We start from the raw sequence: 26790 nt of genomic DNA, 5'->3' as shown, positions 1-26790 counted from the left end.
TGGGTAGCGGTCATCCACTGCAGTAGTAGTCCTTGGGTGGCGTGAGCGAGCCATGTTACCGACAAATCCTGTTTCTCTGTATCTGCTCCATGTCCAAAGAATATCGCTTTTCATCACTCCGAGACGCCAGGACACTTTTCTTGTTGATCCCTTCCTGGCAAAATGTAGACGCGATCGAACAACGATATTGACCGTCTAGGCATGGCTGAACTACAGACAACACTAGCCGTGTACCTCCTTCCTGGTGGAACTGATCTGCTGTCAGAGCCCTTCTGCCTCATAGACGCTGCTCATGCATGGTTGTTTACATATTTGGGCGGGTTTAGTGACATCTCTGAACAGTCAAAGGGACTGTGTCTGTGATACAATATCCACAGTCTACTTCTATCTCCAGGAGTTCTTGGAACCGGGGTGATGCAAAACTTTTTTGATGTGCGAACATCAGTATTCTGAAAACTTACGTCGGTTACCAGCCATTTTCAGAAATAAAGTACTTGGAGTCAATATATCGATCGATATTGACTAATGTGCATTTGAAACTAACTGCCTTGATTGCATGCAACAATACCAAACCAACGATATCTAGAAAGCGATGTTCAGCAGCCTTGAAGTATATGCTTGACACTGTCATGGGGAGGCCGTGTCTATCATAAGAAAGAAATTCCATCTAAGATGCTTTTGTTGAGTGCACTACAAAGTCTGTTCCAACATGATGATATTTGTAAGATTTTGTGTTAATCTTTCCCCTATGACACCAGGAATGATTTGATAACCTAAATGTAACAACGTTGTTGGTATGATAACGTTATTCTTTTTTTCTTTGGAAGGACTAACGATTATTCCAGGGTGTTTATCGGAGCACAAGTGCTGTGGCGTAGTTTCCTCCTCGCTGCATCTGTGGACCCTTTCTTGACGACTGGGCAGAAAATTTCATTAAAGTATAGGGGATATGATCTATTGCTGGGCTCCTGTGTTGAGACACGACTTTTTTTATATCTTCTAGTACTTCTTCGAATACTGGTTTTGACAAAACAGTAGTACTTTAGTGTGGCGATTATACGTGCAGTAACGAAACGAATATGCTTTTTTGTACCACAGACGGTTGTGCACCATACAGCCATTGGAAGTGATCTTTTACTTCCACCTGGCTAACATATTCGTAAGGTCAGTTCCTCAAACATTATTATCATTTTTCATCTGTTAGATACTTACATTTTAAATCTTTAGTATTCATAAAATCTTTGATGGCAACAGAAAGAGCAAAACAGAGCTATGTACATTTAGAGCAGGATAAAACCAGTTCCTCGAATATCATTATTATTTCCATCTGTTACATACATACATTGTTGGTCACTAGTGCATGTAGATGCTTTGATAGTTGCAGTTGATCAGTATTCCGTACATTACTTTCACCTTGTTTCTTTAGAGTAGAGTACATATGAAGGTAGACGAGTTATAGTTGGACTGTATTCCGAAAATACAAATGAATGTCATTTTTATGATCAAAGAGTGATGTTTCTTTGTAAGAATCAGTAGGCAGAAAGGTGTGTTCAAGATATATAAATTCAGAACTCCACCTCCGCTCCATCCATGTGTGTCTTTTAGCAGAATATATTGCACACAATGTATTCTTGTGTCTTCTTTTGAACGGACTAAGTGATAGTTTCTTTAGTCATTGAATTATTAGTATTATTTGTATTTGATTCTTTTGACAGTTCATAATATTGTGTAAAAGAAAGAAATAAAGTTTTTTATGTAGCATCTCGACGTCCCGTTGTCTAGCGTATGCTGTAGTGAATAGAAGGTTGGCCTTCGCAATTAGCATTGTGTGTTGATGGAGGTCTGTTTTTCTGGGTTGATATCTGGTGATATCTGGAGAAAGAAGAAGAAAAAAAAGAAGAATAAGAATAAGGGAAACATCTGCACCTGCAGCTACTTTTTAGATTCTCTTTGGCTTGTTGGGGAATTCATATCACTGTTGAATGCTGAAGAAACTTGGTAGAGTAAGTAACAGCAGCATTCTTGCTGATTTACACAAATAATATGGAAAAATATGGAGAATATAGAAAATACTTAAAAGTACAAAAAATACGAAAAAATATGGAAAATGTGGTTGATGAGCGAATGCTGAAACTTGTATTCACATTGCTGTTACGTTACTTCCCCCTGTTGAGAGATAAATAGCATCCATAAGTACTACAAAGATGTGTGGGAGCTTTAGCTCAGCTGGTGGGGTGCTAGATAGGTCAAATTTTAGTATGATTACATTATTATCTTAACACTACCATCGAAGAATCTGAGCTGCAATAAGGAATCATGACATTAGTGCCAAAAAATAGAACTGATCGGCAATAGATCTGTTTGTCGACACCGACTGTCTTCCACAAGATTAAAAAGGTGTCATTTTATTCCTCGCATAATACTACTGCTAAAACATTCAGGTCTGTATCATCTGGTAACAAGTGCTATGTGATATTGGGACAGCTAGCCATGACTAAGCTAGTAACAACTCGATGTTTTGTGGACGTGTATTGCACAAAAAAATATCTGATTCTGTCACCATACAGACCATCCGTGACATTTCAATCATAATTCGTAGCCTACACTGATTAATAGATACGCGTAGAAAAAGAGGTACACAGAGGGAGTTTGGGCGCTAATGACCATAGAAGTTTTGCGCCCTAAAACCACAAACAAAAAAAACAAAAACAGAGGGAGTAGTTCAAGTTTACTGTAGGCAACAGATATGGGAGACGGACGAGACTACATATGGTGTGCTTTAATAGTGGAATGACAGGACATCTAGAGACTCGGTGTCAAGAGGAAACTGCCATATTCTTCCACATGTGGTCAGTACTGTGGAAACTGACAAGGAAGCGCTGGAAATACTAAACACCTGAGGCTACATCATAAAATGTGGAGTTGGTCAACGTTAAAATAGACTATTGTAAGAGTTTCGCATAGGCGATAGTTAGCTTACGGATTTGGATGTGACGCAAGATACTGGTAACGATTTTTAACAAAATAGAGATGTGTGAATACCTAAGTTCAAACTACAACTTCTGTGTGCAAGAGGAAGACTACTAGGGAAGCGGCAGTGTTATTACAAACAACAATAGTACTGTTACATTTTCGTTGGTTAAAGACCATATCATTTACATACTTGAAGCTACATTCGAGCTGTGGAATGGACTGTGTATTTGGCACTGTGAAAGCCTGTCTAAATATACGAGGGTTGTCCAGAACGTATGTTCCGATCGGTCGCGAAATGGAAACCACTGGGAAAATCCGGTAAAGCTTTGGACAGATGTGTTGGATAGTGTCTATAGGATGCCCGTCGACCGGGTCGCGTCGCTCTTTTCAGTTTTGAGTGAACAGTGAGCACTTAAAGATGCGTAGAGAAAAGCGACTCCCGCCTAGTATGAGGGCCTGGTTAGAGAGTTCACCTGTGCCATGCAGCCCACATAACACAACTGTCGAGCAGTTCCTTCTTCATGCCAATTCTCGGCCGCACACTGCAGGGGCAATGAAGACGCTCCTGCAGCGTTTCCGATGAGAAGTGTTTGATCACCCACAATACAGTCCGTAATTGGTTCCTCCTGAGTCTCATCTCTGCTCACAAGAACCGCTGGCTCTGAAGACGTTTTTTCTCCACAGAAAACGATCTGCAGACCAGTGCAGATAACTGCCCGAAAGCACAGGCAGCTGCTTTCTATGACAAGGATATTGGAAAGTTGATACAACACTACGACAAAACTCGAAGTTGGAGTGGCGCTTATGTAGAGAAGTAGGTGGAAGGTATACCTAACTGTTGCAAATAAAACGTTTCTGGTTTTCACTGTGGTTTCCATTTCAAGACCGATCAGAACGTACTTTCTGGACAATCCTCGTATTAAATTTCTTTACGGAATATTGCGTCGGTTCTTGGAGGAACATAGACATATTAATAACATAAATACAAAATATTAATGTTCCATAATAATATTTATTAGTTCGTTATGAACCGGCATTCGGCTTCTTATCCCACTGTCAGATAACTTAATGCTAAACAGGTAGTCCACACAACTTCAGCGAGAATTCATAGCTGTACAAAGAATGCTGTACAAAGATATGTGACATTTTATGATTATATCGACAGCATGATACTGTACAAATAAACATTATATTACATCATGACTAAACAAACACAGGAGCCTAGGAATAGACCGTATTCCCTACAATTTACTCTACTGGCCATTGAAATTGCTACACCACGGAGATGACGTGCTACAGACGCGTAATTTAACCGACAGAAAGAAAATGCTGTGATATGCAAATGATTAGCTTTACAGAGCAATCACACAAAGTTGGCGCCGGTGGCGACACTTACAACGTGCTGACACGAGGAAAGTTTCCAACCGATTTCTCATACACAAACAGCAGTTTTGACAGGCGTTGCCTGGTGAAACCTTGTTGTGATGCCTCGTGTAAGGAGGAGAAATGCGTACCATCACGTTTCCGACTTTGATAAAGGTCGGTTTGTAGCCTATCGCGATTGCGGCTAACCGTATAGCGACATTGCTGCTCGTGTTGGTCGAGATCCAATGACTGTTAGCAGAATATGGAATCGGTGGGTTCAAGAGGGTAATACGGAACGCCGTGCTGGTTCCCAACGGCCTCGTATCGCTAGCAGTCGAGATGACAGGCATCTTATACGCATGGCTGTAACGGATCGTGCAGCCACGTCTCGATCCCTGGGTCAACAGATGGGGACGTTTGCAAGACAACAACCATCTGCACGAACAGTTCGACAACGTTTGCAGCAGCATGGACTATCAGCTCGGAGACCATGGCTCCGGTTATCCTTGACGCTGCATCAGAGACAGGAGCGCCTGCGATGGTGTACTCAACGACGAACCTGGGTACACGAATGGCAAAACGTCATTTTTTCGGATGAATCCAGGTTCTATTTACAGCATCATGATGGTCGCATCCGTGTTTGGTGACATCGCGGTGAACGCACATTGGAAGTGTGTATTCGTCATCGCCATACTGGCGTATCACCCGGCGTGATGGTATGGAGTGCCATTGGTTACACGTTTCGGTCACCTCTTGTTCGCATTGACGGCACTTTGAATAGTGGGCGTTACATTTCAGATGTGATACGACCCGTGGCTCTACCCTTCATTCGATCCCTGCGAAACCCTACATTTCAGCAGGATAATGCACGACCGCATGTTGCAGGTCCTGTACGTGCCTTTCTGGATACAGGAAATGTTCTATTGCTGACCTGGCCAGCACATTCTCCAGATCTGTCACCAACTGAAAACGTCTGGTCAATGGTGGCGGAGCAACTGGCTCGTCACAATACGCCAGTCACTACTCTTGATGAACTGTGGTATCGTGTTGAAGCTGCATGGGCAGCTGTACCTGTACACGCCATCCAAGCTCTGTTTGACTCAATGTCCAGGCGTATCAAGGCGTTGTTGCGGCCAGAGGCGGTTGTTCTGGGTACTGATTTCTCAGGATCTATGCACCCAAACTGCGTGAAAATGTAATTACATGTCAGTTCTAGTATAAATATATTTGTCCAATGAATACCCGTTTGTCATCTGAAATTCTTCTTGGTGTAGCAATTTTAATGGCCGGTAGAGTAATTAAACGTTCTGTCCAGTCATCAAGAAGGAATTCACGGAAGTAACGAGGAAGAAACAACGATGCAAACACCTGTACGCTGATAAATAACGCAGATTAATCGAACTTCTTTCCAGTTACAAAAGGAAAAGAATAACGGATACCAGTCCAATAACACTGTTATGCGTAGACTCGCAACTGATATCTCGTGTCGTAGAGGCAATATTAAAACAAATCCTTCCAGACATCCCCTGACTGGAAGTGTAGTGGACTCAACGAAACTATCACAGATCGAATTTCTTCCTTACGAAGTACAAGTCTTTGTTATGATTGTGTTAGACATATTTTGTACATTCCGGACGATGAACGTTGCTTTAGAGAAAGCCTGCAGTAAAGTTAGCCATCGATAGCTGAGGAGTGTGTTATAACATTTCAGGTTTCCATAAGCAACAATAATTTCCTGCTACCAAGTCAATACTGAATTGTTTCCACCAAAGAAATGGCAGAATATTAGTAAGTGTTCTGATAACGAATAGTAAAAGTATTCGGAATATCATTTAAAGGACTGAAGGCGTCAACATACTGGCTCCGTCCAAAATGTGGTGTGTTACGCGAGTCAGACCATTGATAAAAAACATATAGCACATAAAAAATGCATACGTCGGTTCAGTTGGAAAGATATTTTGTTTCATGTTGAAAGAGATTAGCTAACACAGTTACCTACAGAAGATAACATAGATCTAACAGATTGGGAGACAGGCTGTTCAGTCCTTATGAAGATCTTATAAAGCACTGAATCCTGTCTACAGGTTGGTTGGATTTACTAAGGACTGCATGGGGTATCGTGGGTGACGGTGTATGTTACAGTGGATGCCGGCATCTATATTTCGGCCCTTACAAACCGCAATGTGTGTATTAGACTACATCCCTAAAGAAACGTGTTATACGACAAAGTCAGTAGTCGGAAAAGTTCAGAGGTAAACTTCGTGTGCTCCTGTTTGCCACATTAAGCACAAAGCCTGAAATTGGAAGTCGGTATGAACAAATCTCGCCGACTAATCCATCAGCTCACAGAAATGTTTAAAAATGATCTCATCCCGACCGTATCACGTCAACAACAAAACTGACGAGACACCCACACTGCCAGCGCTGCGGTATCTTTGACACAAAACAACAGGTCTGTGGAGTAGGAGAAAGTGTAATTCGGTGACATAGTTACCAACGAGTATTATCGAGATAAATAGCAAGGAACAGCCAACATAAGACCACATACATGGCTTATGTGTCCTTTCATAAGAATGTTTACATAATGGAAACGGCGACAACGAATAATTACGTAGTTTTATTGACAGATTTTCGATCGACACCCATTGCAGAATGACACGAAATGCAATGAGCAGGCAACGTCAGTTGTAGGAACAGTGATGGTCTATTTCGATTTATTGAGAGAGTCCCAGGAAAATTTAGCTCATCTATAAAGAAGATCTCGTACAGAACACTCATACAAGTCGAGTGTTGCTCTTGTGCTTGGAACGGCCACAACGTCGTTGTAAAGGAAGACATTGAAGTAATTCAGAGATGTGCTGCTAGATTTATAGCCGGTAGTTTGTACCACCACACGAGTATTACAGAAATGCTCCGTGAACTCAAATGGGAATCCCTGGAGGGAAGAAGAAGTTATTTTTGGGAAGCACTATTGAAAAAATTTAGAGAACCGGTATTTACGACAAATTATGGAATGATCCTACTTCATCATTCTACAAGGGACGGTCAATAAGTAATGCGTCACATATTTTTTAAGAAAGCAAGTTGATTTTATTAAGGATTCCAATACACCATATTATTCGCCAATCTTCCGACTATGAAACCCTAAGTAGGAGACGAAGTACTGGTGGAAGTAAAGCTGTGAGGACGGGGCGTGAGTCGTGCTTGGGTAGCTCAGATGGTAGAGCACTCGCCCGCGAAAGGCAAAGGTCCCGAGTTCGAGTCTGGGTCGGGCACACAGTTTTAATCTGCCAGGAAGTTTCATAAAACCCTGTTATTCAACATAATCTCCGTTTGACGCGACGGCCTTACGCCATCTTACTGGAGGACGTGTGCGCCCACATCGGACCACTTTACTCATCGACATCATAGCCAGCATCTTTTTGAGTCAATAACCTCCCCATCCTGCACGTACTGCTTCCTATGGAGTGCATACTTCTTTGGGCGTGACAGTTGGAAGTCGGAAGGTGCGAGATACTGACTCCAGTGTGATGGGGAAGAACAGTCGAATGTAGTTGAGCTCCTCTTGGGTGCGTGGCCTTGTGCGAGGCCTTGCGTTGTCATGAATAATGAGAAGTTCGTTTGCATCATCTCAAATGAGAATCTCCACACGTTCCAACATTGCAGGAGTCACAGCTATGTGTGGCGGGCTGGCAAGCGGAAGATCGGACAGGTTTGTGCGACCTCGTTCTGATGATGATAAACGTCTCGCTGAATGCCTCACCGTGCTTTTGTTCACTGCTGGGTCTCTGTAGACATTCTGCAAGCGTCTATGAATATCTGTGATGCTCTCATTTTCCGCCAAAAGAAACTCGGTGACAGTTCTCTGTTTGGAACGCACCTCCGTTACAGACCACGTTTTCAAGGCTACATATAGTGCTGCCATCTATCAGAACGGTATGAAACTTAATTGGCTGAAACGGTAATATTCCACGATGTGTCACAACAAATCCCACATTTTTCGACCGAAGTTGGCCGAGTTACTTTCTAAACACCTCTCGCACATCTCGCTTAAATAAGCCGAAGGCAAAATAAGAGAAATCAGGTTTTGTACAGAAGCATGTAAAAAGTCCTTTTTCCCTCGCTCCATTAGCGAGTGGAAGAGGAACTGTTTTTAAATGATAGTAATAGCAAAGGTTTCGTCTTCGGGACGATGTCTAAGTAACGTTTTTTTTTCTAAATTAACTGTTTTTTGCTACCTCCAGTCATGATTTTTCCTTCTGAATACGGTGTATCTTTAGACTGGAAGACAAACCCAATATCAATGTCTGCTAGTACGTAGGTTCTAGCTACTTTTGATCAAATAGGCGGGCACGCTGTTGATGGGATGGAGGAAATATGTGTTATGCATTGTACACTACTGGCCATTAAAATTGCTACACCACGAAGATCACGTGCTACAGACGCGAAATTTAACCGACAGGAAGAAGATGCTGTGATATGCAAATGATTAACTTTTCAGAGCATTCACACAAGGTTGGCGCCGGTGGCGACACCTACAACGTGCTGACATGAGGAAAGTTTCCAACCGATTTCTTATACACAAACAGCAGTTGACCGGCGTTGCCTGGTGAAACGTTGTTGTGATCCCTCGTGTAAGGAGGAGAAATGCGTACCATCACGTTTCCGACTTTGGTAAAGGTTGGATTGTAGCCTATCGTGATAGCGGTTTATCGTATCGCGACATTGCTGCTTGCGTTAGTCGAGATCCAATCATTGTTAGCAGAATATGGAATCGGTGGGTTCAGGAGGTTAATATGGAACGCCGTGCTGGATCCCAACGGCCTCGTATCACTAGCAGTCGAGATGACAGGCATCTTACCCGCCACGTCTCGATCCCGGAGTCAACAGATGGGTACGTTTGCAAGACAACAACCATCTGCACGAACAATTCGACGACATTTGCAGCAGCATGGACTATCAGCTCGGAGACCATGGGTGCGGTTACCCTTGACGCTGCATCACAGACAGGAGCGCCTGCGATGGTGTACTCCACGACGAACCTGGGTGCACGAATGGCAAAACGTCATTTTTTCGGACGAATACAGGTTCCGTTTACAGCATCATGATGGTCGCATCCGTGTTTGGCGACATCGCAGTGAACGCACATTGGAAGCGTGTATTTGTGACCCTTCGTGATGATATGGGGTGCCATTGGTTACACGTTTCGGTCACCTCTTGGTCGCAGTGACGGCACTTTGAATAGTGGACGTTACATTTCAGATGTGTTACGACCCGTGGCTCTACCCTTCATTCGATCCCTACGAAACCCTACATTTCAGCAGGATAATGCACGACCGCATGTTGCAGGTCCTGTACGGGTCTGTCTGGATAGAGAAAAACCAGAAAAAAAGTTCCTGTAAAAATACGTCCAGAAACCAATACCTTTTAGATATGAGTCAATCTGTTCTCTCACTGCCACCCTTAAGTTAGATAGGAGTAAACAGTAATGTGAAACTGGCATCGAATTTCGAGAAATATACACTTTTTTCAGAGCTCCTGACAGATACGTTATACTTCCAGAGATCATTGCATAAAATTTGAATAGTTCCGCATAATTTCACGAAAAAAATCATGATTGCAGTTCTGAGCAGCCGACAAGAGCTCAAAATACTAGGAATATCTCCTCGGGATCTCCTCGGGCTACTAGGATCTCCTCCGGAGGTATAAGTAGGGGGAAGCAATATATTCGATACCTCATCCAGAAACGCACCCTCTCTAAACCTGGACAGCAAGCTACACCGCGATGCAGAGCGCCTCTCTTGCAGACTCTGCCACTTGAGTTTGCTAAACATCTCCGTAACGCTTTCACGCTTACCAAATAACCCTGTGATGAAACGCGCCACTCTTCTTTGGATCTTCTCTATCTCCTCCGTCAACCCGACCTGGTACGGATCTCACACTGATGAGCAATACTCAAGTATAGGTCGAACGAGTGTTTTGTAAGCCACCTCCTTTGTTGATGGACTACATTTTCTAAGGACTCTCACCAAGTTCCTATCCGCTGCAGATCTTGCCGCATTTTGCTGCAATTTTCTAATGCTGCAACTTCTCTGTATACTACAGCATCATCCGCGAAAAGCCGCATGAAACTTCCGACACTATCTAATAGGTCATTTATATATATTGTGAAAAGAAATGGTCCCATAACACTCCCCTGTGGCACGCCAGAGGTTACTTTAACGTCTGTAGACGTCTCTCCATTGAGAACAACATGCTGTGTTCTGTTTGCTAAAAACTCTCCAATCCAGCCACACAGCTGGTCTGATATTCCGTAGGCTCTTACTTTGTTTATCAGGCGACAGTGCGGAACTGTATCGAACGCCTTCCGGAAGTGAAGGTAAATGGCATCTACCTGGGAGCCTGTATCTAATATTTTCTGGGTCTCTTGAACAAATAAAGCGAGTTGGGTGTCACACGATCGCTGTTTCCGGAATCCGTGTTGATTCCTACAGAGTAGATTCTGGGTTTCCAGAAATGACATGATACGCGAGCAAAAAACATGTTCTAGAATTCTACAACAGATCGAAGTCAGAGATATAGGCCTATAGTTTTTCGCAAGTGCTCGACGACCCTTCTTGAAAACTGGAACTATCTGTGCTCTTTTCCAATCATTTGAAACCTTCCGTTCCTGTAGAGACTTGCGGTACCCGACTGTCAGAAGGGGGGCAAGTTCTTTCGCGTACTATGTGTAGAATCGGATTGGTATCCCGTCAGGTCCAGTGGACATTCCTCTGTTGAGTGATTTCAGTTGCTTTTGTATTCCTTGGTCACTTATTTCGATGTCAGCCATTTTTTTCGTTCTTGCGAGGAATTAAGGGAAGAACTGCAATGCGGTCTTCTTCTGTGAAACAGCTTTGGAAAAAAGGTGTTTAGTATTTCAGCTTTACGCATGTCATCCTCTGTTTCAATGCCATTATCATCCCAGATTGTCACACATTAATGAGGGACCCATCATCATTACACAAACTTACGAGATCGCGCTGGAGTTCCGATGACAGTTCTGATGGCAGCTCTGTTCAAAGCTCTGGATAGCACCGCAAGAGTTCTGTCGAAAACCCTAACGTAATCTTTTATGAAGAAAATTCTTGTTTCGTAACTGCAATGACGTGGGTCCACTCCAATAACATACTAACTACAAACTAACACAGCGAGGTGAGCGTTGTTGCGTATACTCCTCACATCCTTCTTATTTAACGTGTTCTTTGTTGTCTGATTGTTGGTGTGTGGTTATGCCGTCCTCCGAACGTGAAAATAAATTTTTCACTCCTCCAGTAAATAAATTATACGATCACCCTGAATTCCTGCCTCAGCATCTCCTTAGTACTTCAGATCCCAGAACGCTTCGCATAGCAAATTAAATTTGCGTTACTACAGTCATTACAAGCATCGCGAAGTTATAATTTAAATGGCTAACTTAAATTAGACGACGAAAAAATTCGGCTTCTAATCTTGCACAGATGGCTAACCAGTTAGCGGTCGAACGTCTCTGTCACCAGAGTACAAAGTTTTTAGATTTCGAGCAAGGATTTAACCTACCATTTTCGGCAGAACTCTTGGGGTACTATTCAGAACTGTGATCAGAACTGTTGTTCGATTTTTTTAAATTTAATGTAAGTGGGTCCCTGATTATCTCAGTTACCTCATGAACTATTACTTGCACAAAAAAGTCATTAGGGTTTTCAATAAAAATGTTTGGGCGCTATCCAGAGCTGTCATCAGAACTATAGAGCGATTTTGCATATTTTATGTAGTGAGAATGGGATCCTCATTATTGCAATTATCTCATAAACTATTATCTGTTCAATAAATGTGTGTGTCATAGTGGTTTCCTGTAGAACTCTTGGGGAGCTATCCTGAATTGTGATCATATTTTTTTTGGCAAATTGGTAAATATATTTTTTTACCAGATCAAATTTTTCCTTAATACTATTGTTTTCTTCGCGAAATTCTGTAGAACTATTCAAATTTTTGTACAGAGAACTCTAGAATCATAGAATACCTATCAAGACCTCTGAAAAAATGTTTATTTTTAGAAAATCGGCTGCCAACTTCACTAGACTGAAGCAGATACTGTAGGTAGCCCTGCGCGTGATTACCGTGTGCTTTGGCGCACACTTCGAACCTTCTTCGCAGAGAATCACTCACTCCTTCAAATGCAACTGGCTCCATTCGGATAGCATTACATGCATAGGCCATATGCTCCTTTAACGTTTGCACGTTATTGTCGGGTTGGGAACTCACTGGTGCCTTTAAGCGTCCCCATAGCCAGAAACCTTCCTGTGGAATGGGAAGTCGTGCTCCTGGACCTCCACCTCGACTAATCCGTCGCCCAAGAAAAGTTATAGAGAGGTACTGCCGCACGATCCTTGGAAAACGAGATGGTACCCTGTGGTGCATAATCCACAGTCGCTGTCTTTCTGAATGAGTGGCGTTCTCCAGAAGCTGTGATAATTCACTGCACTGAAATCGGTGTTAATAGCATCTCTTAAGTGTTTGGTTAAATGTATTGCTCTATGAATTTGTCGCGGAAAGTTCCTGCCAACGCACTAATACTGAAGCGATAAAGATGTCTCATTTCCACTATTGCTCGCGCTTTTGTATCTGCCTACATGTCAATATTGCTGTGATTTACTACGCGATTCCTTGTGATTCCTGGCAACACCACGGAATATTACACATTACTCATTACAAGTAAACTATAGGTGTCGGTTGCCGGATGTTTCATTTTAGGAACTTTCCATCTACTTCTGACCAATACTTGCTCTACATGAATACCTCACACTTCTTTTAAACACCCTCAATTCACCATTTAGTGCGATATTTTTCCCAAGAATAGATGACTCGGAAGTGATCTTGGTTGCAGATGTCTGCAGTTTGGCTTTTCAGGAAATGTTCCACCTGGAAAACTATCCGTGCTCATACTGCAAGTGTCCGCCACGCAATTGTACTTTCATTTGAGGAAACTTGAAGAAATCACTATATGCTATGCAACAAGAATGTCGAGTGGCTGAGGCGAAATTTGGTAGCCCTTAGAAGCAGCGTGCGTCACTGTTCTGTGCAGTACGAGTCGGGTTGTTGTCATGTAGAAAAAAAGACTGGCTTGGACAGCTTCATCTTGACAGCTTCCCCTAACCTTCTCTGGAGATTTTGGTAGTGTGCTATTTGACGGTCTGCTCTTTACTAGCATCATCTGTTAGAATTTCACCGTGACACACTCATAAAGTACTACTGCGCTGATTGCGTTACACCAGTCTCCGAGCTCCAGGTCCTCCAGTTCTCTAGCGATATCTGATTCTTCGTTATTCAGGCTTAGCTGACCACACTGGAAGCACCTGCGCCACCTCAGAACTGTACAGTATTGTTTTTTTTTGGTACATTTTTGCCGTGAATTCCAGCAACTCAGCACGGGTTGTTGCAGCATTGTTCCCCTTCAACTGCAGAAAAAGAATTATCGTACGGTACTCCATTTTATCAGTTAGATGCACCATTTTGTTTTGGCTTGTCTAATAGTCTGCTGTGGTGCTATTGCGATCCAGGAGGTTGTCCTGACTTTTCATCCCGGCCGATGTGGCCGAGCGGTTCTAGGCGCTTCAGTCCGAAACAGAGCGCCTGCTACGGTAGCAGGTTCGAATCCTGCCTCGGGCATGGATGTGTGTGATGTCCTTAGGTTAGTTAGGTTTAAGTAGTTATAAGCCTAGGGGACTGATGACCTCAGATGTTAACTCCCGTAGTGCTTAGAGCCATTTCAATCATTTGACTATTTGTGCGGGGGCCGAGCAACGAGTGTGGGAATGTGATCCGGAGAAACATCCAGAGGCGTTAAAAAAACAGCCCTATCTACAATGAGGTGAAAAAAACGATGGGATAGCGATATGTAGATATACAGATGACTGTAACATCACGTACACAAGGAATAAAAGTGCAGTGTTTTGGCGGAGCTGTCATTTGTGCTCAGATGATTTATGTGAAAAGGTGTCCGATGTGATTACGGCTGCACAACTGGAAGTAACAGACACTGAACACGAAATGGTAATTGGAGCTAGACGCTTGGGACATTCCATTTCGGAAATTGTTAGGGATTCACTATTCTCAGATCCACAGTGTGAAAAGAGTGCCGAGAATACCAAATCTCATCCATTACATCACACCACAAACGACCCAGTGGACGATGGCCTTCACTTAACGACCGAGAGCCGCGGCGCTTGCGTAGAGTTATCAGTGCTAATAGACAAGCAAAACTGCCTGAAATAATAGCAGAAATCAATGTGAGGTATATGCTGAATGTGTCCGTTAGGAGAGGGAGGTGAAATGTGGAGTTAATGGCCTCTGGCAGCCGACGAGTAACGCGAGTGCTATAGCTAACAGCACGACCTCACCTGCAGCACTTATCCTGGGCTCGTGACCACATTGGTTTCAACCTAGACGATTGGAAAACGGTGGTCTGGTCAGAGGGGTCTTTGTTTCATTTGGTAAGAGCTGGTAGTAGGGTCCCAGTCTGGCGCATACCCCACGAAGCCAAAACGCACTGAGCAAGTTGGTGGTGGCTCCATAATGGTAGGAGCCTCTGGTGCAAATGAACCGATCGTTGACTGGAAATGGTATTTTCGGCTACTTTGAGACCATTTGCAGCCTTTCATGGACTTCATACTTCCAAACAACGATAGAATTTTCGCTGGGCCCAATTGTTCGTGTTCGGTTTGAAGGACATTCTGGACAGTTCGAGCGAATGATTTGTCTACTCAATACCCCGACATGAATCCTACTGATTTTTATAGGACATAACCGAAAGGTCAGTTCATCCACAAAATCCTGCAGCGCAACACCTTCGCAATTATGAACGGTTATAGAGGCAGCCCGGCTCAATGTTTCTGCAGAGACTTCCAGCGACTTGTTGAGTACAACAAGCATGTGCCGTGAGGACGTACTGAGGCGCCTCAGTATCGAGTTGTGATGTCGGAAGCGCAGGTCAGTGCTCCGTGGCCAGTGTGTTGTGTTGCCGGCGGCAGCATTGACATGTGCAGGCTTGGCCTGCTTCAGCCGATCTGTGCTTCAGTGCGGCCCCACACTCAGCGTTCTCGCAGAGTGCCAGTGGCGTGTTTAGGTGAGAATGGGTGACTGTGTGTTCCAGGATGTTGGTTGTTGTGAAGATTAGGCCCTGGTAACACACCATGGGTCGACCAGGACCGCAGCAAATCTTCACGAGTTGATGGGGGGAGGGGAGGGGGGCTTTGTGAATGCGTCCCATTTGGGCAGTGTATAGAAGACAGCTCGGAGGTCGTCTGCGAATGACCCTCGTTGGAGGAGCGCTGGCAGCACAGCCGTTATCTCCTCATCTGTGATGTCCCAATAGGCAAACCACAGCTGTAGTTGGCTGCGTCTTGACTTTGAGGTCAGCAAGCAGCTAGCAGACAGACCGTTGTCGATCGGCTTGTCATGATTTCATTGAAACTCAATGGACCATCATTCGCCCTGATTATGGCGACACCGACAGAATGGCGGCACAGCTGAATGAGTCCTCAGGCTACGAAAGTTTTTTTATTTAGAGTAGCACTCACACCTAAGGCGCGGTGGCTCTGGGTGCATGAGCGACTACAGACATTTGCCAGTAAACCATCTACACTACTGGCCATTAAAATTGCTACACCAAGAAGAAATGCAGATGATAAACGGGTATTCATTGGACAAATAGATTATACTAGAACTGACACGTGATTACATTTTCACGCAATTTGGGTGCATACATCCTGAGAAATCAGTACCCAGAACAACCACCTCTGGCCGTAATAACGGCCTTGATACGCCTGGGCATTGAGTCAAACAGAGCTTGGATGGCGTGTACAGGTACAGTTGCCCATGCAGCTTTAACACTATACCACAGTTTATCAAGAGTAGTGACTGGTGTATTGTCACGAGCCAGAAGCTCGGCCACCATTGACCAGACGTTTGTAATTGGTGAGAGATCTGGAGAATGTGCTGGCCAGGGCAGCAGTCGAACATTTTCTGTATCCAGAAAGGCCCGTACAGGACTTGCAACGTGCGGTCGTGCATTGTCCTGCTGAAATGTAGGGTTTCGCAGGGATCGAATGAAGGGTAGAGCCACGGGCTGTAACACATCTGAAATGTAACGTCCACTGTTCAAAGTGCCGTCAATGCGAACAAGAGGTGACCGAGACGTGTAACCAATGGCACCCCATACCATCACGCCGGGTGATACGCCAGTATGGCTATGACGAATACACTCTTCTAATGTGCGTTCACCACAATGTCGCCAAACACGGATGCGACCATCATGATGCTATAAACAGAACCTGGATTCATCCGAAAAAATGACGTTTAGCCATTCGTGCACCCAGATTCATCGTCGAGTACACCATCGCAGGCGCTGCTGCTGTGATGCAGCGTCAAGGATAACCGCAGCCATGGTCTCCGGGCTGATAGTCCATGCTGCTGCAAACGTCGTCCAACTGTTCGTGCAGATGGTACACATTTCTCCTCCTTACACGATGTATCAGAACTACGTTTCACCGGGCAACGCTGGTCAACTGCTGTTTGTGTATGAGAAATCGGTTGGAAACGTTCCTCATGCCAGCACGTTGTAGGTGTCGCCACCTGCACCAACCTTGTGTGAATGCTTTGAAAAGCTAATCATTTGCATATCACAGCATCTTCTTCCTGTCGGCTAAATTTCGCGTCTGTAGCACGTCACCTTCGTGGTGTAGCAATTTTAATGGCCAGTAGTGTAAAAACTATGCAACTTCATTTTAGTTTGGAGGTGATAATTAGAACTATGTAGCTATTCGCACGTGTATGCAAATTACATTAATCAAATTAACCTTACTTCCAGTCACCATTTTCCCATAACATCCTGTTCAGTTTCTGAAATTCGGATGTAGCCTCTGGGAGTGTGCACTAAATTACACAGGAACTAATGAACGTTTACGATGTAGATACTTGACAGTTGCTGTCAATGTAGAAGATACTTCAAACTTAACAAAAGTTCGCCTCTCTCTACTTCAGGTACAAAACGTGGCTGGTACAACTGGGAAGCGTGGAGCTGCTAGTCCAGAACCCCCACAGGCAGCTCATCGAGGGCAAGAGGGTGAAAACTCATCCTCTTTATTCTGACAAGCGCACCAATGACGATATAGCTGTCGTATTTCTGAAAACTTCCGCAGTTCTCAACTGTGAGTCACTTATATGTCTCTCCGTTTAGATGCAACTGACACTCACACACACACGAACGCACCAAAAGAGAAAGAGAGAGAGAGAGAGCGAGCGAGCGAGAGAGAGAGAGAGAGAGAGAGAGAGAGAGAGAGAGAAGGAGATGACCATTTCGAAGCTGATGGCTTCTACTTGTTTTCATAGCATCTGCAACAAATACAGAAAGGACAATAACACACTTAAATAGAGCAAAATTTCAGCTATAGACTTTCATTTTACCATATAGTCACCCACCATTCGTTGTGCACCTTCTCCAACAATGAACAACAGCCTGGAACTGCGTACGTAAAAACTTGAACTAGCTAAGACAAACCACTAGGTTCTAGCTTTGACGACAGAATGTGAGCCTGGAAAATTTTACGCAACTATTTTAAACGATTCTCGCTGTCTGATTCTGGGAATTTATTATTTTAGCCGTTTGTTCTGCAGCCTTTTTAGAATTAAATTAAACTAGTAAACTGGCCCCTGATATATTTATCAGTCAGACAAATAATTTCTAGGTTGAACATACACTATGTGATCAAAAGTATCCAAACACCCCCAGAAACATACTTTTTTCATATTAGGTGCATTATGCTCTCACATACTGCCAGGTACTCCATATCAGCGACCTCACTAATCATTAGACATCGTGAGATAGCAGAATGGGGCCCTCCGCGGAGCTCACGGACTTGGAAGGTGTTCAGTGATTGGGTGTCACTTGTGTCGTACGTCTGTACGCGAGATTTTCACACTCCTAAACATCACTTGGTCCACAGTTTCCGATGTGACAGTGAAGTGGGAACGTGAAGCGAAACGTACAGCACAAAAGCGTACAGGCCGACCTCGTCTGTTGACTGACAGACACTGCCGACAGTTGAAGAGGGTCGTAATGTTTAATAGGCAGACATCTATCCAGACCATAACACAGAAATTGCATCAGAATCCACTGCACGTAGTATGACAGACTGGAGGTGGGGAAACTTAGATTTCATGGCCGAGCGGCTGTTCATAAACCACACATCACGCAGGTAAATGCCAAACTACGCCTCGCTTGGTATTAGGAGCGTAAATATTGGACGACTTAACAGTGGAAAAACGTCGTGTGGAGTGACGAATCTCGGTCTACAATGTGTAAGTAGGCTGTTCAGGTTTTTATATTGGTAACGCCACGTAGCGCTCTGTATGAAAATCACTGGCTGTGCTGTGTGCAGTCTGTGGCTGGTTTGCATTGTTGTTAGCTATTGTAGTGTTGGGCAGCTTGATGTGAACAGCGTGTAGCGTTGCACAGTTGGAGGTGAGCCGCCAGCAGTGGTGGATGTGGGGAGAGAGATGGCGGAGTTTTGAAATTTGTAAGACTGGATGTCATGAACTGCTATATATATTATGACTATTAAGGTAAATACATCATTTGTTCTCTAACAAAATCTTTCATTTGCTAACTATGCCTATCAGTAGTTAGTGCCTTCAGTAGTTTGAATCTTTTATTTAGCTGGCAGTAGTGGAGCTCGCTGTATTGCAGTAGTGCGAGTAACGAAGATTTTTGGTGAGGTAAGTGGTTTGTGAAAGGTATAGGTTAATGTTAGTCAGGGCCATTCTTTTGTAGGGATTATTGAAAGTCAGATTGCGTTGCGCTAAAAATATTGTGTCAGTTTAAGGACAGTCATGTATAATTGTTCTAAGGGACGTTTCATATGGCGACCCTGCCAGGATTCGAACCAGGAATCTTCTGATTTTTTCTTGTAGTTTGTGTAATTAGTGTAGCTGTAGTTTATTGCTAGCACATAATTGTAGAAAGAATCTCCTTTGTAGTTGCAGTCTTTCATTGTTGTACAGTAAACCAGTTGTGGCATGCATGTAAATTTGCACCAAGTATTTCGCAGCTGCACTTGCAATTAACTAGATTTTTTTTTTCAGTGCTACATTAATGTGTTCTCTTATTTTTGCTCTTCAAATTGTGCTTTTCTGTGATATCGTGTGAAATATTGTGACAATAATGGCGTGTGAAAAACGTAACACTAGGCTCCAAAGTAAACTGAGAAATAATAGTGACGACGAGTGTAGCTTATCAGCACCACTGTGTAATGAATTAACAGACATTCAAAGTAGTAATTTGGTAATGGTGCATAGGGAAATGGAGCAGGCGGCAAATAATGGTGTAGACAGTGAAACAATTAGTGAACAGGGAAGCATTATCGATCGATCGGTCGGCAACAGCTCGTCTCAGGATTCCGAAATGACAGGACACAATATTGCAAATAGTGTAGACTCAGGTTTTGGGTTCTCACCGTTTTCTCAAATGAGTCAAGACACATTTTCTGCTTGTCAAAATGTGAATGTTGCCGGTGCAAATTCACTGCCGAAAAGCACTGAAGAACTTGTTTCAGACACCAGTGCATTGTTATTACAGTTAATGCAACAAATGGGACAAAGGCTACAAAAGTTAGACACAATGGAACAAAATCTTCAAAAGTTAGACACAACGCTCAAACAAAATCAGAAACAAGTGGGACAACATCTTCAAAAGTTAGACGCAATGGAACAAAGTCTTCACACCACGCTTGAACAAACACGTGAAGATTTAACTACTGAGTTACATAAAATCGAATCGAAATGTCAAAAAGTCTGTAACGACGTAAAAACACAAATTTGTGAGCATTTCCAACCCATTTTTTCGCGTCATGAAAATGCATTACAGCAGCCATAAAGGAACTGCAAGCTATTGTTCATGAAAATCACGACATCTTGCAAGCTAAAATTGACTCAGGTGCAGCTACCGATTCGGTTATGCAACTTGCAAAAACTCAGGAAAACTTAAAAGACACAGTAGATACGATTTCAACACAAATGGACACTCTGAAACTTGGTTCAGAAAAACACACAGAGGAAATAATTTCACTAACGGATAAAGTAGCCGAACTTTCAGATCAGTTCACTAACTTATCTACAAAGGTAGATGATGATCTGAATGACACAAGACCTGTAGCCTTGACGGACGCTGAAGAGTATGAACAAATTAGAAAATTCAAACAAAATCAAAATCAAATCAATACACAGTATAAAAGAGAAATCCAGGAAGTACAAGATCAGTTGGCACAAGTAATACAAGAATTACATATTTCAGAGGACACTCGCGCTCCAGTACGGGAAGAGGGACATAGAAATACGGAACAACCACAAAATAATAACACAGGACACTTCGGAAATTATGAAAGAAATTGGCAAGGCACATTGGATTTTGAGATGGAACCGCCGAAACGAAGTAACAATGAGCGATGTGCGACTCACCGACACCATGACTTTGACTATAAGCTGTTCATTACTACACGTAAATTCAAAATATTTAAGAATTCTGACAACGACATTCATCCACAAGCATGGCTTCATCAATTCAGATCTGCTGTTTGGTCACGCATGCTTCAGAATCATAAAATCAAACCTGTTTTTCTTTCAGTGTACTCACCACATTGTAACCCCTCCGAAAGGATTATGAAAAAAATCAATAAGCTTTGCAGACTTCATTGTCACAGAAAGCATCAGCATTGGGACAGATATTTACACCTATTTCAAAACATGCTGAATTAAATGCCTCATGACTCCACTGCTTTACCACCTACACTTGTACTGAAGAATGAAGAACCACAGAAACAGAATCAGAGAGCTTGTACCTTTCCCGAATACACGTAAACTTCGACACAAAGACATAATTGATTTGGCTATTATAAATATAAAATCTGCAGCAGACAAAAGGAGAAAACTACACGGTAAAGCAAATGCAAAGAAATTATATATTGGTCGGAAAGTTCTCATTAAAGCTCATTCATTGTCACATAAGAAGAAACACTTGAGTCACAAATTCTTTCTAATTTACAATGGACCTTACAGAATCCGACGTATACCACATGATAATTGCGTTGAAGTTGAAACTCTGCGTACTAGGAAGAGTAAAGGTTTACACCACATTTCACATGTAAAACCGTTTATTGAAAGATAATCTGCTTTTCAAACTTGGTCTTTGCCATATAACTTTTCACTTTACATTACTAGTATGCATTGTCAGACTTAGAATCTGTTAATATGCAACAATGTTTGAAGTTAAATATCCAGTCAAGAACCAAGAGAACTTATTTAAACCGAAATTACGAATGCATTGTTATTGTGAACAGACGACACAGTGTTATTGTGTGTGTACATTCTTGCTTGTTAGTTGCACGATTACGTAACGACTATAAGGCTCACATACTTAGAACATTTACCAGTATTGCTAATGAGATTTTAATGCAACATTTCGGTTTACTTGAAAATACATTCTGGATTTAAAGTACTTTCTGTGAGATACCAGATGACATAGTGGTTAGTTTATGTAACAGCTATACGATTTTATCACGACGCTACTAATGAGTGACAATTTAAAATGGTGTTTTTGCGGTGTATCTGTTTTATATCTGCACAGGTTTTCTGAATTCTTCTGGAAAGTAAAACATGTTTTAGTAGTAACTTTTGTGGTATAGCTACAATAAGACAGCCTTTTTCGTAGCACAACAATATGTTACATTATAGTACTTTCTTCATCACGGCAATAAGCATAATAACTACGATATCTATACGCAAAGCATCTCACTTTTGTTTATGATGAAGTGAGTACATTGACTTCAGCAGAACTTTGCTTACAGAGCACGATAACTACGACACTTCAACAGAATTATCTTACAGCAAGACGCACATTTAGCGCCACAGGACACTCATTTCAGTGATTAATTTTGTACTTAAAACATTTATTTTTAAAGATTTTTGAATTACAAAGAAAGTTTTCCGTGATACATTTCATTCCATTGCTGTAATCTGTAACACCTGAGGGTATAATTATATTAATCCTCAGGGGGGTACACGTTTACTTTGTGTACCATGTGTTTGGCAAGCACAAGGATCCATAGCTAATATGGTATTTGCTTATAAAACTTTACACATCGGTACCATATTTCTCTAACACACAAATTACACAGCTATATGATCATTTAACTGAGAGATAAACATTTTTTTTTACTGTGATTCTTGAGTTTCTCCCGGCGTATTTGATAATCAAAATATCCACGGGTGTGCTGCCGGTCTATAGTGTCCAACGGGCACAATATTTCGGCGATCATACATGTCGCCATGATCAGGTGAACTGACGGACTGAGCTCCTGTGAACGTGCCGGCACGGAGATCGGTACGCTATGGCTGCTCAGAGGGAACTGGGTTCGGTCGCGGCGGCGGCCGATTTAAATACCTTCCGCCCGCGGCGCGCTCCCTCCGCCGTCCGCGCCCCGCGCCACGGTCGCGCGGTGGAACAGATTTCGACGGCAATGGAAACCTACTTGCTTTTTCCGTTATGTGGACGACACGTTCGTCATCTGGCCGCATGGTATGGATAAACTCCTTGATTTCCTTAACATCTAAACTCCATACACCCCAATATCAAATTCACTATGGAGACTGAAACGGAGGGTAAATTACCTTTCCTTGACGTCTTGGTCAAGAGAAGGGCTGACGGCACCCTAGGTCATGGGGTGTATCGGAAGACTACGCACACTGATCTGTATTTGCACGCAGACAGCTGCCACCAGCCTTCACAGAGGAATGGGGTACTTAAAACTCTAGTACATAGGGTGCGCACTATCTCTGACGCAGAGAGTCTACCCCGTGGAATTGGAACATCTGAGAACTGTATTTCGAAAAAATGGGTACTCACAGTGGCAGATTCAACGTGCTTTCCGCCCAACCACTGCAGCACAACCGGTTGAGATGGATGAAGTCACGAGGGAGGAGGTAGGCACTGCATTTATTCCATACACAGGCGCACTCTCGGGGAAAATCGCCCGCATTCTGAAGAAACACCGGGTCGGAACTGTGTTTTGTCCTCCAAATAAAACTCGTGCACTGGTGGGGAGCGCCAAAGATGACCTCGGCTTGATGAAGGCCGGCGTGTACCAGATTCCGTGTCAATGTGGCAAGTCGTATATTGGTCAGACGATGTGTACCGTCGAGGATCGATGCCGTGAACACCAGAGGCACACTCGACTGATGTATCCGAGCAAGTCGGCGGTCGCTGAACATTGTTTGTCGGAAAATCACGCCATGGAGTATGACCGCACGAGGATTCTGGTACAGACGTCGAGATACTGGGACAGCGTTGTTAGAGAGGCCATCGAAATTCGCACCAATGACGACCTCATAAACCGTGACTGTGGCTATGATCTTAGCAAGGCTTGGGAACCAGCAATCGGGTTAATCAAGAGTAAATCGAGCAAACGTATAGTTGTGACGACCACGGCGGACAGAGCCATCACACCGACGTCATCTCAGACGCCGTCGCAATCTGTTCCACCGCGCGACCGTGGCGGAGGGAGCGCGCCGCGGGGGGAGGGTATTTAAATCGGCCGCCGCCGCGACCGAACCCAGTTCCCTCTGAGCAGCCATAGCGTACGGATCTTCGTGCAGGCACGTTCACAGGAGCTCAGTCCGTCAGTTCACCTGATGATGGCGACATGTATGATCGCCGAAATATTGTGCCCGTTGGACACTATAGACCGGCAGCACACCCGTGGCTATTTTGATTATTTTTTTTACTACATCAGTGACACATGTTTACGCAATTACACAGTTGGGTAACTTCACACTCATGAAATTGTATTTTGTCTGTACTTTGTGAACTGTTCATATTTTTTTGGAACCATTGTGATACTATGAGAGCTTTGAATGATGTATTTGGTAAGGGAACATGATTTTAAAGTACGTTTGAGGTAGATGACACTATTGAAATGAGCAGAGAATTTTTTTAGGTTTTGAAATTGTTGCAGAAAGCTATGACGTTTTCGAGAATTGGCTGAGGTTTTATGATGTTATGATGACGATGTGTATTACGCTGTTGCAGTATGTTTATGATCAATAAGCTGATGCTATATGAGGAATTTGATTATGCTACATATTTATTACGATGAAATATTGAAGAAGTGTCGACGAATATGTATATGTGTAATAAGGTAAATAATAATGAGTAGTGGTTAGGGACTCTGACTTGTGAAACAGTATGTTGGAAACCAAGAATCGTACTTTAAGAGTTATGAAATGTGTCTAAATGCATGAATGTATCACAATGCCGACAAATATTTTTTGGACACTGTTATATTTACAGGATTTTGTTTCTACAGATTTGTAACGCAAATTCTAGACCTGTGAAATTTTATATATGAGACTGTCACTGTAGTGCAAACTGGTGTCGTAAATATTTCGGTAAGAAAGCCAAGTGACCTTGACGTAATGCGTCTTGAGCGGCCAGCTGTGTCAGACGCCTGGAGAAAAAGCCATTAGTGTGAGCCTTTTCAGAGGCACAGGTAAGAAAAAGAAGGAGGCCATTATCCTCGCTATTGACATTCCTTTGTAGAAAGCATCGTAAATACGACACCCTCAAACATGAAAACATGATTACACTGTAGAGTTCTAAATTTATGATATTTACTGAAATGAAATGATGAGAAATATTTCATGTCTATTGTCTTGCTAGTTGAAAGATTGTTTACTGCATTATGAAATGCCATATGGCTAGTGAATGACGTTTCACACCTTGCTTTGCCTGTTTTGTTTAATATCTAGTTGCTAGCTGCACTGCAGCATTGGTTAAAATAAAATTTTATAGATGTACTAATATAAATATTTTATGCCTACAGATCCAGTAAAAAGTAACTTTATGATGGATGTACTCCAAAAAAATGAGGGAGCACAAAGACATTTCCCTTCACAGGAACTGCATACATAATTTACTTTTCAAGTACTTGGTAATTTTTATGGTAGGATAAGTTGTGGTGCACCACTTTAATTACATAGACATTAAGATGTGAATAGACATTTCCCTTATCTGCATTGTTGTCTTTAGTGTAATATTTTTTCTGCTTGAGCTTTTTCATGATTAGATATAAGTTATTGCATTTGCTGCTGCTGTTTGCCAGGCATAGTGTTATTAAATTTCACTTTGTATTACTCTGTTAATCTGGTTTTACTACTGATTTATTTTTCTTGTTTGCTGCGCATTGCCTTATATTAGTTGTAATGTTTCATTGCTTGGTAATTTAGATTTACTGCAGCTTGCTTTGACAATTTCCATTTTTTTCATTGCTGTTTGTATTAATTGTTTTATGCTGCTGCATTGCCTCGTCCCTTAGTTTAGCATCGGCTCAGTAGATTTAAGTTAGCTTAAGATGGGATAGGCTATATGAGAGAACGAGTTGTGATGAATTGGAAGAAATGCATTGAGAAGCTATAAGAAAATGGTTTGGCCAAAAAAGAATTTTGAAAGAGGATGTCAACAGAATCCAGAAAGCAGGCTTAGATAGGACTTTTTGAGAATAATGATGAACGAAGGGAGATCTCCATGCAAAATACTGCAGTAAAACAAACCCTGTCCTTTCCTTTTGTATTATCCCTCTATGTGTTTGTGTACCCTTGTGTATTTGTGTTTTTCCTGTCTTTATGTGTTTAGATAATTTTGTTATGTTGTAGAATTTTTCTAATACTCTGTTATTTACTTTGTAAAGATGTTTAGACATTATTTGTTCTGTTTTGTTTTAATGCTCATGTGTGAAGTTGATGTTTCAAAAGTTATTCTGATCTTTTATATATGTACTTATGTCATAATTCTTGTAACACTGATGTGCATGTTTATTTCTATTCTTTTGTAAAGCCTGTTTTACTACAATTGTTATCTGTACTATTATGTTCTTTAATGATGTATTTTGTACCTTTGTTATTGTATTCTTATGTTATAAAATTGTAATTGACACCAGTTCATCAAATTAAGTAACTTGTAAGTTACATTTCACTGCACACGTTTCTGTTGGTCATAGTATATGGACAATATGTGAGAAGTAGGGACTTTTAGTGTTTGCATGTGTGTTAATAATTCAGCAAGGGACTGGATAACAGCATTGCTGGTTCTAAGGACAATTCCAAAAACTGTGTGAGTGCACAAGTGGTGGTTTATGGACTTGCTATATTCTCCGCAAGACTCTTCGATGGTGATTGTGCACCTGCACAGTCGCAGCAGATGGCTGCTGGCCATCTCTACAAGGACTACAGTGGGTCTACACCTTTGATGATCCATCAATACCATTATTTCTACAAGGACTGCAGTGGGTCTGCACCTCTGGTGGCCCACCAATACCGTAATCTCTACCA

At 42.5% G+C, this 26790-nt stretch overlaps 1 protein-coding gene across 1 annotated transcript in view; it reads left to right on the top strand.

The window, feature by feature from the left end:
- Positions 1-26790, top strand: part of LOC124545877 (collagenase-like) — a 179044-nt gene that overhangs the window by 81951 nt on the left and 70303 nt on the right. Inside the window, exon 6 of the mRNA XM_047124837.1 lies at positions 17398-17564. Coding sequence (XP_046980793.1) covers positions 17398-17564 — 167 coding nt within the window. The remainder of the gene's footprint in view (positions 1-17397; positions 17565-26790) is intronic.

The sequence above is a fragment of the Schistocerca americana genome, chromosome 8 (assembly GCF_021461395.2).
Source record: "Schistocerca americana isolate TAMUIC-IGC-003095 chromosome 8, iqSchAmer2.1, whole genome shotgun sequence".
Classification (NCBI taxonomy): domain Eukaryota; kingdom Metazoa; phylum Arthropoda; class Insecta; order Orthoptera; family Acrididae; genus Schistocerca; species Schistocerca americana.
This window is presented reverse-complemented; position numbering and strand designations above follow the sequence as displayed.